This window comes from Urocampus carinirostris, chromosome 20, assembly GCF_059441175.1.
Source record: "Urocampus carinirostris isolate Australia breed hairy pipefish chromosome 20, RoL_Ucar_1.0, whole genome shotgun sequence".
NCBI lineage: Eukaryota > Metazoa > Chordata > Actinopteri > Syngnathiformes > Syngnathidae > Urocampus > Urocampus carinirostris.
In genome coordinates this window covers 26,037,738-26,052,364 of record NC_142368.1, presented here as the reverse complement: position 1 = coordinate 26,052,364, position 14,627 = coordinate 26,037,738, and the positions used below count along the sequence as shown (strand labels likewise).

Genomic DNA, 14,627 nt, shown 5'->3' with positions numbered 1-14,627 from the left:
AATTTAGGAGCAAATGTAAATGTGTGAGTCACTAATGAGAATCTTGCTGATGTGTTATTGCTATGTGTCTTTATAACAGCATGGAATCCAGGTAAAAAAAATTGATTTTTGCATTTTACAGCAAATGCAACTGTAAATTGCTCTCTGCATGAAGATGGCCACACAGATCCTGGCGTGCTATTTAGCCCACAATGTGTGTGTGTGTGTGTGTGTGTGTGTGAGTGTGTGTGTGTGTGTGTGTGTGTGTGTGTGTGTGTGTGTGTGTGTGTGTGTGTGTGTGTTTGTGTGTGTGCTTGTCTCTAATGGCTGCTGCACTTCGGCACAGCACTTTGTCTGTCCTTTATGCATTCGGATGTGTCATTTGTCCTACCGGCAACAACAATGCACAGTTTGTGACATTTCTCATTGTTCTAATAATGTTTTTCCCTTTGGACAGCAAACACCAAATTATAGCAGTTACAAAAGCCATATTAGCTTGTTCCTATCAGTATACACTTTGGCTCAGATCAAAACGTGCTCACGCCTAATGAATCCTAATATTGAATTGCAAGGACAAATGACAGATTCAGATGACGCTCACTCTCCTGTCAGGTCAACACTGATTGCACACTGCAAAGCTTTCAAAGCTGCCATAATGAACGCATGATCCCATTATATATATATTCCCCTTTGAAGAGGTTGCATAGTCTGACGATTCGAATATCTTTCCAGGCCGGAGGTCACGCTGAAGCGCTACGTCGGTTGCCTGCGGGAGATTGAAGTATCCCGAACGCCGTATAATCTCCTCGGCAGCTCGGATTATACTGGCGTTACTAAAGGATGTAACGTAGAGGTAAGAAGGATCACTTCTGAGTTTGAATTGTTTCACAAAGGTTATATACCAGTGCATTTTTGATCAGAAAGCATTAACTATGAGATAAAGGTTCAAACAATCATAAACATAGTGTGATCATATTCTATACTTAAATTTAAGGATTAAAGCATTTGTATACAGGTTAAAGCTTCAAACCTACCAAGAGTTTATCATCTTTAAAACTTTACTGAAGGATTAAAGCAGGTTTATATAAGTACATGCCATGAACATGCTTGAAGTAAAGACTTAAATCATCTTTAAAACTTTAACTGAGGGATTAAAGCAGTTTTATGTAAGTAAATGCTAAGAACGTTAAAGTTAAGAGTTAGATCTTTAAAAAGAAAATCCTCATGCGTCAATGCATCTTTCCATGAATCGAAGCTTCAAACATGTTTTTAACTCTAGTTAATTATCTCCAAGTTAACTCAAAGCTCAATGCAGCTTTATATAAGGCTCAAGCCTGCTTAAATCAAGGGTATCCAACCTTTTTCAAGCCAAGGGCTACTTTTTTTGATACGCGTTTCTGAAATAACTTATCATCTTATTAATATGTTGTTACTTTGTTATTTACACAGTAATTATTGGTAGTTGGGTTAAATAGACTCAGTTGACTACTGCAAAAAAACTTTTTACAAGGAAATCACAATGACACAGCACTGGTGAGCTTTTTTCAGAAAAGGTCCCCAAGCACCTCGACTATCCTTAAGGCCCGGTCACACAGCCTTTCACGGGCGTATCGAGGCTGAATCACGGCCAGAAATTTCTGCCCGTGAAGCAGACGCTGTTGGACGCTTATGAGATCGCGATACAGACGAGATACAGCCGTGCTTTACACGCGCTAAGAAATTCACACGCGGTTGGCCGCGCGAAAATGTTTTGCGCTGCTCAAAACTTTAAACCACGGGTAACCGCGCGGCACAGCGATGCAGCCGCGGTTACCAGCAAAAAGGACGCGGAACAGTTGCCGGAAGGACGCGGAACAGTCGCCGGCCAATTTTGCACATTTTCCACCGCGGGCAACCACAGGCAAAAAAAAATCGCAAAATTATACCCGCGATACAGACGCAAAAGGCTGTGTGACCGGGCCTTTAGGGAGCAACCTGGTGCCCACGGGCACCACGCTGGAGACCCCTGTGTTAAATCATTGTTAAAACTTTAACTGAAGGATTAAAGCAGCTCAATAATTCTTTAAATATTTAAACCTGCGTTAACTTAAGAGTTAGATCATCTTTAAAACTTGATCTCAAGCGTTATTGTACCTATATTTAGGTTAAAGCTTCAAACCCCTTTTTAACTCGAGTTGAACTATCTTGACAACGTTACCTCGAGGATTAAATTGCTTTAAAAAGGTAAAGCATCAAACTTGCCTTTACTCAAGAGTAAAATCTTCTCTAATGTTTTGAATGCAGGGTTAAAGCAGCCTTTTAGCTTTACATTTAACTGTTTGACTCGGGAACTTTTGAAATAATAAGTTAAAGCTTTAATGCTGTTTTACCCAAATAAAGCATTAATTTACTGTATTTTCAGGATTATTAGTTGAACATGCCAAAAATGCATAATTAAGAAGTCCTAAAATTATACAAGTCAGAATATGAGCCGCACCCCTGGCAAAACTATGAAAAAAATGCTACCTATGGTCCAGAAAGTCAAAGTAATGTTTTAATTTGTAGCCCTAAATTAGTTCATGTTTTTGGAAAAATCAGTTCTTTAAAGTTGCTTTAAGTCAGTTAAAGCTTTAATTTTTCACAACACTCAATTAAGTTTGCCCTTACACTTAGTTTAGTTGATCTGTTTTGGTCTATCTTCCATAGAGCCATTTAAGAAAAAAAAGCTTAATTCATATCCCAAAAGTTTATTTTCTGGGTGAATGTTTTCATGTCATTATCAATTGTTTTGCTCAAAACATTTCTAAAATCATTGATATAATCCAAGTGTCCTATTTAACAGGTCACTCCCCTTTTGACCGAAAAAATGTTTTGACCCACTGTTTTCAAAATCCTTTGTAAAACTCACCATGCCAGTTTAGAATTCTTAATGGGAACCAAACTTTGTCCTAATACCCTCATTTGAAACACTTCACTGGTTAAGAAATACTCATATTGGGTTATTCATTAACCCATGAAGTTGGGTCAAATGAATAACCCAAATTTGGGTGATTATGTACCAAACAAGCAGACTTTAAGGGTTGTTTTGTGTTCTTAATCCAACTTTTGCCTTAAAAATATTATTTGAAAAATGGCTCTTTTATATTTGAAATATCCTTGAATTTGGTAAGTAATCATTTTTCCTTTAGCCAAGTATAAAGTTCACACAAGTCTCGATCCTAAAATTCCTCAATAACTACAACTTGATAAATAAACTAAAACATGGGGACATTCTTTATGCTTAGTTTTCAACATCAATATGCCACATTCATCCGATTTTTTTAGTACTGATGGGATTTATTTATGAGCTGGAGCAACCATTGTGAGTTTACAAAGGAGCTGGAAAGCACATGCTTCTGTACTGTGAATGTTTACAACCTTTTCAAAGGTTGTTTTTTTTTAACTCCAGGACTGCCAGTGTGGCAAAACGTATGTCACGTCAAATCAAGTCACGTTTATTTGTATAGCCCTTAATCACAAAGAGTCTCAAAGGGCTGTACAGACCACAGATTATTGCAAACCACAAACTATTATGACACAATCTCTTGGTTTAAAACCTACATGAGGGCAAGGAAAAACTCGAAAACCTCAACATGAGGAAAATGAAGAAACCTTGAGAAGGGACTGCACACGAGGTAATCCCCCTTCCAGAATGACCAGCCTGCAAACATTTCGCAGAACTTGTACACCATCAGCTTCTCCAAGCCGGGTTATGCAGAGCTGGCCAGGCTTTCGTTTGCGGTCGGCACTGAGATCAGCTTCTCCTTCAGCACCAAGGAGGACACCGGCACCTTGCTATTAGCTGTGGGTGGGGTCGCACCCATCAATCAACAGGTAAGCGCCAATCGTTTTTACTTTCGTAATTGTAAGTCTTTAACAGGGTTCAAAAGGGTGCTTGAAATCCTAGGAAATACTTGAATTTTGATGTTGGATTTTCAAGGTCAGGAAAATGCTTGAACTTTAGGTGAAATGCTTCATAATGCTCGGAAACTTTTGCCATTGCCATGTTTTTCGTCAGCTCGACGCTAAAGACCACGCACTTAATGAAAAAAATGTTTCAAATAGTGCGTGAAAATTACACCAGCACACCTGCTCTGTCTCTATGGTGTCATCGTGTGTAGAGCCACCCATCAGGGGATCTCTGAAAAACACCTGAAATATGAATTAAGGTCAAACAACAACTCGATATCTCCGAAAATGCAAAATAATAAAATAAAAATTAAAAATATGAACTCTTCAGTGCTCTAATTAAATTGTAAAATGTGAAACAATGAACTATTTACATTTATATGTCAAAAATCCTCTGTAAAACACTTAAAAAATATAAATTAAAATAAGTAAAAGAAAATATCAGCTGTCTCCAAGATTGAAAGATTGAAAACACTACTTTAGAACAATCAATATCATTAAAATGGATCTAAATTTGGCTCATTTTTCTGCTTTTTATACATACAGTTACTTCTTTCTTTTTTTGTCTTCCGTATTGAACTTAATTATTACCCAACACCTTTAGAGCCATTTCCGTGTTCTTAAACAAGTCCGACGTAGCCAAGCTGTGCGTGCATTGTTGAAGCAGAACGGCAGAATTGATGTCAGTTTGTAGCAGCCCATTGACACAGAAAGATAGTAGCTCATAGATAGGAACAGCTCGAAATATCACCGATTATATGCTAGCAGCAAGATAGCACCTTTAATTTACTCATCAAAGTCAACAAAAACAAAAAAGGTTCTTTTGAAAAGTGCTGGATTTCTTCTTTGGATGTGCTGGAAAGAGGAAAAATTGGCCTTAAAAGTTCTTGAAAAGGTCATGAAGAAAGTGTTGGAACCCTGCATTAAGTATAAAAAAAATAAATTCTTGTCTGCCTACTCAACTGGATATGCCAACTGATGGCAGCTATGTCATAATGACACCTTTACAAGGAAATCGGAAGTATGTCGCACACAAACACAAATAAAAAAACCGAGTAAAATGAGTAGTTATTAATCCAAACAATTTGAAAAGCCTTCAAAAGACAAAAATCTGTTTATCCTTATTAAACTTTTTAAATAAATCACCTGCAAAAGGTGAGCTTGCACAGAATAATATATATTGTTTTACATTGCTTTGGTTTTACATGGTTTTCATTTTGTTAGTTTTAACTTTTTTTTTGCTTGTCTTATGCATTTATTTTTACTTTTATGTATTTATGTTATATATGTGAAGTATTTTTTTCAAATTTGTTTATGTATTCTTTGAGTGCAATGTTGAAAAACATCATGAAGATAGAGTCAGATAGAGTGTAAGTGGACGGACATTAAACAAGATCGTATTGTGTATTATATGTAAAGGCTTGGCTTATAATCAAGTGCACTTTCTAGAAATTACGGTAAATAAAATTGTAAATAAATAGAATAACTACAACAGTTAGACACACGTTTTCTCTCGACAATTTCAGAATAATACCCTATTTTACGGACCATAAGGAGCACCGAAAAAAAACAAGTTAGACAGAAATTCAAAGGTGCACCATTAAGACAGTGCACCTTATAACCCGGAAAATATGGTAATGATTAAATAATTAATCTTTTAATCTGTATTGCAACAACTGGAGAGTACTTCTAAATTATGTCTCAAAAACTAGTCTCAAATATTTCTTGTCAAAATGTGATAGCAACTAAGAACTGAGCAATCCTGTCCACCACAGGGCCAGAGCAAAAATGTGGTCTCCAAGAGAAAACGCAGACAATCGGGAGAGGTGAGTTGCACAAAATACTCACACACTCCTACACACATACACTTTCCCTGAGTGAATGCATAAATGCTTGTTTTTGGGTTTGCTGGAAAATGTACCAATTTTCTTAAACATGACTTTAGGATGAGGATACCAAAAAATACACACCCTCACACATACACACCTCTTATGTCTAAAGAGGTTTCACACAAGGGCTCATGATACTTCTGGCGAATACATTTGTGCCGAAAACTGTCCACACAAGGCTACACGGCAGCTGAGTGGTTAGCGTGTCAGCCCCACGGTGCGGAGGTCTAGGGTCCATGTCCAGCTATCTGCCTTCCTGTGCTGAGTTAGCATGATCTCCCCGTGCCTGCGCTCCGGTTTTCTCCCACATTCCGAAACACTGCACGTCAGGTTAATCAGCGACTCCAAATGTCCCTAGGTATGAATGAGTGTGTGAATGGTTGTCTATCTTTGTGTGCCCTGCGACTGCCTGGTAGTCACTGCTAGATGATGCCTGGGTGATGCTTCGGCACCACTGCGACCCTAGCCAGGATAAGCGGTGCAGAAAAAGGAAGGAAGGATGGATAGTTATCATAAAATGTTGCTTTTATCATTGTACACAACAGATCAGGAATATTATTATATAATATTAATTACATACTTAATTAAAAAAATTTAAAGTTGCTGTCTATATCCGTCAATGACACTAAATTGAAAATGGTAGTTTGACATCAGTAGCCGTCCAGGCACTAAATGAGTTACTTTTTTTCTAACTCAGTAAAAGTCATCAAGGAGTGCTGCCGACACAAAAAGATATGTCATCAAACACTGGGGCGCATGTATGTGTATTTTAGCCGACGTGGATACAAAGTGTGCGCGTTTGTTTGTGGACAAAAGGTCACCTTAAGCTTATCCATCATTACGGCCTGTTGGCCGCATACATTTATTTTTTACTAACAACGCTGGATGGTACGGTGCACCCTTGTGTGTGCACGAAAAGGTTAAGCGAGGTTAAGAACACCATCAACTTGACTTGGCCCTGACTAATGGTTGTGTGAGAAGCAGGACCGACTGGAGGAAAGGGAACAAAACAAAAACAAAAGATGGAGGGGATGCAGAGGTGAGAGGGAGACTTTTCAAGGACAGAAACGACAGTGCCCGAAAAATCTGTATTTTTAAGGAAAAAGACAATTTAGAAACTGCATAAAGTCCTGTTCAAATGACTATTATAAGTTAAAAATCTTAGCTTCCAATGTAAAATGGTCATATTCTGTTGGTGGGTATTTTTTATCTTTTTAATGTTGTTGTCATTTTTTTTGACAGACCTTTCTAAATATTTTTGGGGAAAGAATGAATAATAAAAAGTTCAAATTTAGAAACCATATATTCACATATGATTGCAGGTCCAATTTATTTGTTGTGCTGGCAGACATCCATCCATCTATTGTCTGCACCGCTTATCCTCAGTAGGGTCGCGGGGGTGTTGGAGCCCATCCCAGCTACCGTATCTTCGGGCAGTGGGCAGGGAACACGCTGAATTGGTTTCCAGCCAATCGGATGGCACACAGAGACAGATAACCATTTACTTGCTCATTCACACCGAGGGACAATTTGGACTAGCCTATTAACCTGACATGCATGTTTTTTTGGGAATGTGGGAGGAAACCAGAGTGCCTGTAGGAAACCCACACAGACACGGGGAGAACATGCAAACTCCACACAGGGAGGCTACAGACTTGAACCCTGATTTTAAAATATATTTTAGTCATTTTTCACAATTTTTCGAAAGACAAATTAGAAACTGCAAAAAATATATATACAATATGTACAAAAAAGTTCAACAAAAACAGTACCTTCCTTTATAAACTGGACATGTTCTGTTGAATCATTTTTAATCTTTTTTGTTATTTTTTTGAATTTTGATATGTTTTTAAATCATTTTTTACAGTATTATAGGGAGGGGGAAAAAAAAGAAAAAACAGTCAAATATGATTGCAGGTAAAATGTACTTGTTCAAAATAGTATCTCTTATTTTCTCATTTAGTTATAATTTTTAAATACTTTATGCATTTTTGTAATTTTTCACCTTTTTTAAAATGAGGTCAATACAAAAAAAACTTAAGCTTTCTGTGTAAAATAAATGGGCCTGTTCTGTTGACAGAATTTTTTTTCTCATTTCTGTGTTTTTTTCATGTTATTATATTTATTAATTATTTTTACTGTATTTTGGGGAGGGAAAAACATATATATTCAAATTTAAAAACAAATATTGCCGAATACAATTGCAAGTAAAATGTACTTGTTGCATTGCAAGATAATTTTGCAAATACTTGAATATTTGTCTTCTTATCTTATTATATGTTGGAATATATTTTAGTCACTTTTCACATTTTTTAATATAAGTTAAATAAAATAATCTTTCTATGCAAAAGGGATTTATTCTGTTGGCTTATTTTTTTGTGTCATAGTTTTTGTGCTATATTTATTATTTTATTATTTTTATAGATGTATTTTTATTGTATTTTTGGAAGGAAAAATTAGAAATGTATTTAAAGATATAGTCAAATATAATTGCAGGTATATTTCACTTCCTCAATTTTAATTACTGCATTGGCAGATAATAACGCTATTTCTTTGAATGTCCTTCATATTTGATTATATATTTTAACAATATTTTAATAATTTTGACATATTTGATGAGATGGGGTGATGTAAAAAAAAAAAAATCCTTTTTATGTAAGTTGGACTTGTTCTGTAAACATAATCTAATTTTTCTTGTTTTTGTATTATTTATCTTATTGTATATTATTCACAGAATTTTCGTGAGGAAAAAACAAAAACATATTTAAAGTTGGATTTAGAAGATTTAGTCAAATACAATTGCAGGACAAATTTACTTGTTGCGTTGACAGATTTTTTAACTAATTATCATATTTTGATTATAGAAAAATTATTAAAATAATCGGAATATGCAAAATTACAGTTAATAATAAAGCGGGGGGGAAATAAAGTTTGTGGATTTTCTCAAATATGGTAAATTGAGATAACTAAAAGAAAATCAAAAAAAGATTACTTGTATTTTTTAAAGATATGCCACAGTTATTACATTTTTTTAAAGTATCATTTTTTTGCATTCAAATGATTTATAATGTTTTTGGAAGGGTGGGTGCGCATTTTGTTTTAGATGTATAAAAGTGTTATTTGGCAAAAGTACGTTTTCTTTTGTTGTTAATCAAGTTTTTGCACGCACATTTTCCCCCTTCGTGGATGCACTTCGGTTCCAGCATGATAAGAGTGTGACGCTTTTGTCCGAGCACGCATGGGCATGCAGCGAGAGGCATGTTGTAGCTACATCTCGCTTCAATTTGTCCCCCGACCTCAAATTGAAATTCCATTTTCGAGTGGTAAATTGTCTCCCACTTCGCCCTGTGGCACACAGTGAATTAAAATTCAAATGAGGCTGACCTGGCGCCGCCGCTTTTCGCCACCTTACGCTCTGTCGCCTTCTCTCTCTCTCCCCCCCCTCTCTCTCTGTCTCTCCCTCTCTCTCTCTCTCCCTCTCTCTCTCTCTCTCTCCCTCCCTCTCCAACATTCCTCTTATCCCTTGTTATCCTTTCCTCCTCCTTTACCTCTCTTCACACTCAACCACACCTACTCTTTCTTGCGTCTTTTTGACCCTCATGCTCTCGTTTTATTCAACGTTGATGCACAAGGTATGTCCAAGTTGAGAGTGCTGAAGTCAGGCAGACAAGTGGATTTGTGTAGATCTGTGAATAAGTCGGGAGGAAGACTGTATGGGTCGATTGCTAGCCATGCTAATACATTCCTCAGTTTCTCTTAATAGCACTTTTTGTGCTTTTCGACAAGGTGAGCCACTTCACATGGCAGCAGCACAACATTCGTTTGACCAGTCATTGCCAATGGAGTTGAACACAATAGCTTTTTTGTTGTTGTTGTTGTTGTCTACTGTTTAGTGGACATACCAAATGTTTACTACGCTTTACTACTGTCCGTCATGGTGTCGTGGTGAGGTCACATGTGAGCAAAGGGTGTATGTTTATCATTTTTACATTTTGTTTTTATTCTTAAATTTCTATCCAGATTTTCTTCTTGGCATGGCACTGCAAAGAACTAAAATACATTGTAAAATTTTACAATAAATCTTCAATTAAATATTCCTAAAATAATATCTTAAAAATGGACCAAAACTCTCAATAGAGCCCCCAAAAATGCATGTATATTTTTTCTTTACTCTACAAATAAATGTAAAACCAAACAAACACAATTAAAATATATTAATACAAAATAGAAATAATAATAAATAATAAAGTTTATCAAAGAAAACAATTTAGGTGGAGAGATTTATTTTCCCTACATTATTAGAAGCAAAATAAATAAGTAAACTATAATTTGGAAAATATAGGATAATACGACTTTAAAATCAACAAAAACTGTTTGCGGAATATTGTTTCTGAGATCTTGCACTTGCATTTTTGCAGCTTAAACAAAACATACGTTTTGGAAAATAATACTTTAAAACTACAAAGTATCAATGTGGAGCATAACTCGTGTTGAGCAGCAAGACTTCTACAACAAAATGTTTTAACAGAAGAAATGTATCTATCAAGGCATATTCACGGTTCACGGAATGCAGATCCCTCAACTGCCCGAGTTTTCGGGCACCACTTCCTGTTTTGTGTCCTATTGTGCCCATTCCTCTCCAGACTGTCTTTTAAGGGTAGGGGTTTGCTCCTCCACATGAAACAGATATACTGGTTTCCATTGTTACCATTTCCAGCAGAAGCCTCCTGATCTGACTCAGTTACAGACCCTTCATCATCTGGTCGCCATTGTTGTTTGTGTAAAGCGTCATCCTGCTTTTCAGAAATAAGCCAGACTTTGCACCCCAAAAAATCCATCCCTTATCTGCACTGCATCTAACATGACATGCATGTGTTTGGAATGTGGGAGGAAACCGGAGTTTTCGGAGTAAACCCGCGCAAGCACGGGGAGAACATGCAAACTCCACAGAGAAAGGTTCGACCCAAAAATAAACACAAAAGCACAGCAGTTGACATTATTACATAGATAAATACAAGAGCATGATGATCACCAAACCCAAAACAAGGCCATAACATCCACTTTAATCCCACCCAAAATCTCACCTCCGAACATTACTGCTGGCTAATGTATTCATCCTCAGCAATTATTATTCCTGAGCAACGGCAGCGGAGTGTAAGCAATCATCAGCAAATTGTCTCATTAACGTGGCGCCGTTATTGAAATTGATCCTGAGCAAGTTGAGTGTTTCCGCTCTCCTCTTCAGCCTTTCCTATCGGTGATGCTGAACAAAGGCTCCCTGGAGGTTCTGACGTTCACGGGCAGCCACAGCGTTCGCCGTGTGGTCCGGAAGCCCGAGCAAGGAAGCCTCAACGACGGACGAGAGCACTCCCTGCGCATCGAGAGATTGCCCGGCAGGTTGGTCCCGCCATCTTTGAAAATATGATTGCATTGGGCTTGGTTTTGTCATCTAAATTGTTGACATCCCGGTCTGATATTTTACTATTACAGAGATTCCTCGGTTTTTGCGGTTAATGGGGACCAGAACCACCCGTAAAAAGTGAAAATCCGCAAAGCACCTTCAAAAAAGTCCCCGATGGATTAAACTTACCTCGAGATGATGTCATTTTCGACTGAATGTATACTGCTGCAACAAAATGACAACTTTAGATTTACAAATAATAACACACAACACATTATTGCAGTTAGAATGGATGGTGTTCTCCTTTAGAGAGCGTCTGGCTAGCTGCGAGCTAACATCGGGTATCCTCGATTTGAGCCAAGTCTCTGTGATGATTGAATTAAAAGAGTGGCTAGTGCGGGTTGTTAGCTTAGCAATAGCAGTCGCCTGGACCTGCGACCTCGCTATTTCTTTCCCTGCGGGTGGTGATAAGCATTTCTTTGCGTTCTTCAGTGTCCAATTTTATTTTATTTTCAAATGTATCAAGCCATTAAAATAACACAATGAAATGTGTACTAATGCAAGGGTTACTTATCAATTATGGACATTTATTACGAGCCATGTAAAAAATTAAGGTAGCATTTCCCAGTGGAAAATTGTAATAGGAAGAAATTCCTGCAACTGAAAATGTACATATTACTTATTATTATTTTTGGGTAGAGGTTTTCTCCCCCACATGTAAGATATGGTACTGGTTTCCATGGTTACCAGTAGCAGTGAAAGCCTCCTCATCTGAATCATATAAAGCTCCTTTATCATCTGCTCGCCGTTGTTTTTCAGTGTAAGGTGTCATCCCGCTTTTCAGAGATTAGCTGGACCTCGGCAGGTCGGGCAGCTGCAAAAAGCACAATGCTATACCTTAGGGAAAAAAATATAACCATATAAAAGATATTACTATTCTTTACTTACCCTTCTCTTGGTGACCAACTGTTTTTTTCATCAGGTCTTTTGCAGTTCAAGTGGACGAGGAGGCGAAAAGGGAATCTCCGCTTCCCAACGATCAACCAATCGTCCTGCAGCGCGTCTTCCTGGGCGGCATCCCCGCCGAAGTGGAGCAAACATCCAACAGGGCCAATGTCCCCTTTCGAGGATGTATATGGAATCTCATGGTCAACTCCGTGTAAGCAAGCCCCAAATACTTTGAATGTCCCTCGATGTTTGCAAAAATCCAATCACTTCTCTTCATCAGATGTGAGATTTGAGAAATTCCTGCCGGGTGTGATCATCACAATACAGTCTTTGTCTCTTTGTCTCTAGTTTGCGGTAATAGATCTGTCCCGATGCATCAGCATATTCATGATTCCCATTGCACCTGATTGTCCATCTCTCACCTCACTTCACCCCTATTAACCCTAAAGCTTTCCCATGTGACGCCTTCTCGTCATCCGTACATGCTGGTTTTCTATTTTATTTATAGAATTCATGTTGGCATTAGGCCAAAAAATGAATAATTTGATAACAATTCTAATATTAGTCAGAAGAAAACAATACTAATGTTTTATCTTGAAGCTAGTCTATGGCAAAAAACTGTGCTAGCGTTTGGCATAGACGTAAAACAACCAAGTAGAATAACTACTCATTTTCAGCACATCAGATACCAATGCGTTGCGCCCATGAATAGACACAAGCTGGTTTTTAGTGTAGAAGAAGACACTAGTTTTTTATATTGCAGGAGTTGCCCTTTTTTGGTCAAAATTACAGTCATTTTTGGAAAAGAACATTCAACTTTATAGCATTTAGGATCTAGATTCTTGTTTTTAGCGTAAAATAAAACAACGGTAGTCTTTGGCATGGATGCAAAACAGCCAAGTTTCGGGTATAGAATAGATAATGCCAATTTTCAGTGCAGAAGACGAAAATGCTCGAGTTTTACACATAAGACACAAGGTAGTTTTCAGTGTAGAAGAAGAGGCTAGTTTTTGGTATAGCAAAGGTGCTGATTTGTATGGTACCAGATTACAGTTGATTTTGGAAAATAAGCTGCTAGTTTACAGCATTAAAGAAGAGGACGCTTGTTCTCAGCGCAAAAGAAAATGACGACAGTATTTGGCATAGATGCAAAACAACCAAATTGTGTGTTTAGAATGGATAATGCTACTTTTCAGTGCAGAAGACACAGGTTGTGTAGCATGCATAAGAAGACACAAGTTAGATTTCAGTGTATAAGAAGACCCTAGTTTTTTTTTTGTTTTTTGTTTTTTTACAGTTTTTGGAAAAGATGATGTAGTTTTTGGGCGTAGAATAAAAGGAAGCTTGTTTTCAGTATAGAATAATATGATGCTAGTTTATTGCATGTTAGATGACAAGACTAGCTTTCAGTTTTGAAGAAGATGACACTAGTTTACACCAAAGCAGAAGATGAAGCTTATATTAAGTTGGTATGCTAGTTTCATCAAGACCATATTAGTTTCCAGTATGGAAGAATGTGACGTTAGTTTTTAGTGTAATATATGACAAGACTAGTTTTATTGTAAAAGAAGACGTCGCTAGTTTTCAGTGTAGCAAAGGTTGTCGCTCATTTAAAATGCAGAAACCAGTGCTAGTTTTCAGCAAGAAGGCACTAGTTCCAGTAAAGAATAATATGACGCTAGTTTTGGTGTGCTGGTTAACAAGATTAGTTTTCAGGGTAGACGAAGATGACTCTTGTCTTCGGTGAAGGTGATGTGTCTAGTTTCTATCATAGAAAGACATAGTCCTTGCTTTCGGAGTACAGTGGAACCTCGGTTCTCGACCATAATCCGTTCCAGAACCCTGTTCGAAAACCGATTTGGTCGATCACCGAAAATCGCTTTTCCCATTAAATGTAATGTAAAATTGTTTTAATCCGTTACAACACCCTGAACGTTTACCATGAAAGTAAACATGAAGCTAACCCAGGTAATCGTACGTTCGCGTTAGCATAATCTTCCGTACGAAAGATTACGCTAACATGAACGTGTAAAAATAAAAAAATCAGGTCGTTTACACGTCATTTAGCACCTGGGTCTCCACAACAAGTGGTGAGCGATTAAAGGATAAAGAAAAGATTTATGAATAAGATTTCTTTCCTTTGTGGTGGTCTGCAGAAGCCATGCTCTATTCCCTCGAAAGAAGGGAAACTCGCACATCTTCTTCATATTTTGCTATTATTTCTTTCTTAAATGCAAGAGTTGTACGCACTACTCTTCTTTTTTCACCTGTAGCAACTTTGCTGCTTGCACCGACCTTCTTCCGAGGCATAATTAGGGGTTAAAACACTCCGTTCACCGATATTAAAAACGAAAGCAAAAAGGAGTGCGCGCTCACGTGACAACAGTTCTTCACGAGGGGTGGGGGCAATCTACACCTGTACGCCGCTGAGCATCGCCCCTAGCGTACCGGCGTTCAAACTCCGATTTTTTTAACGAAAAGCG

General features: G+C 37.5%; 1 protein-coding gene across 1 annotated transcript in view; it reads left to right on the top strand.

Moving 5' to 3' along the window:
• lama2 (laminin, alpha 2) overlaps window positions 1-14,627 on the top strand; it is a 278,494-nt gene that overhangs the window by 242,564 nt on the left and 21,303 nt on the right. Inside the window, exons 56-60 of the mRNA XM_088324972.1 lie at window positions 712-832; window positions 3,676-3,831; window positions 5,682-5,732; window positions 11,041-11,192; window positions 12,179-12,355. Of these exons, the coding sequence (XP_088181098.1) occupies window positions 712-832; window positions 3,676-3,831; window positions 5,682-5,732; window positions 11,041-11,192; window positions 12,179-12,355 (657 nt within the window). The remainder of the gene's footprint in view (window positions 1-711; window positions 833-3,675; window positions 3,832-5,681; window positions 5,733-11,040; window positions 11,193-12,178; window positions 12,356-14,627) is intronic.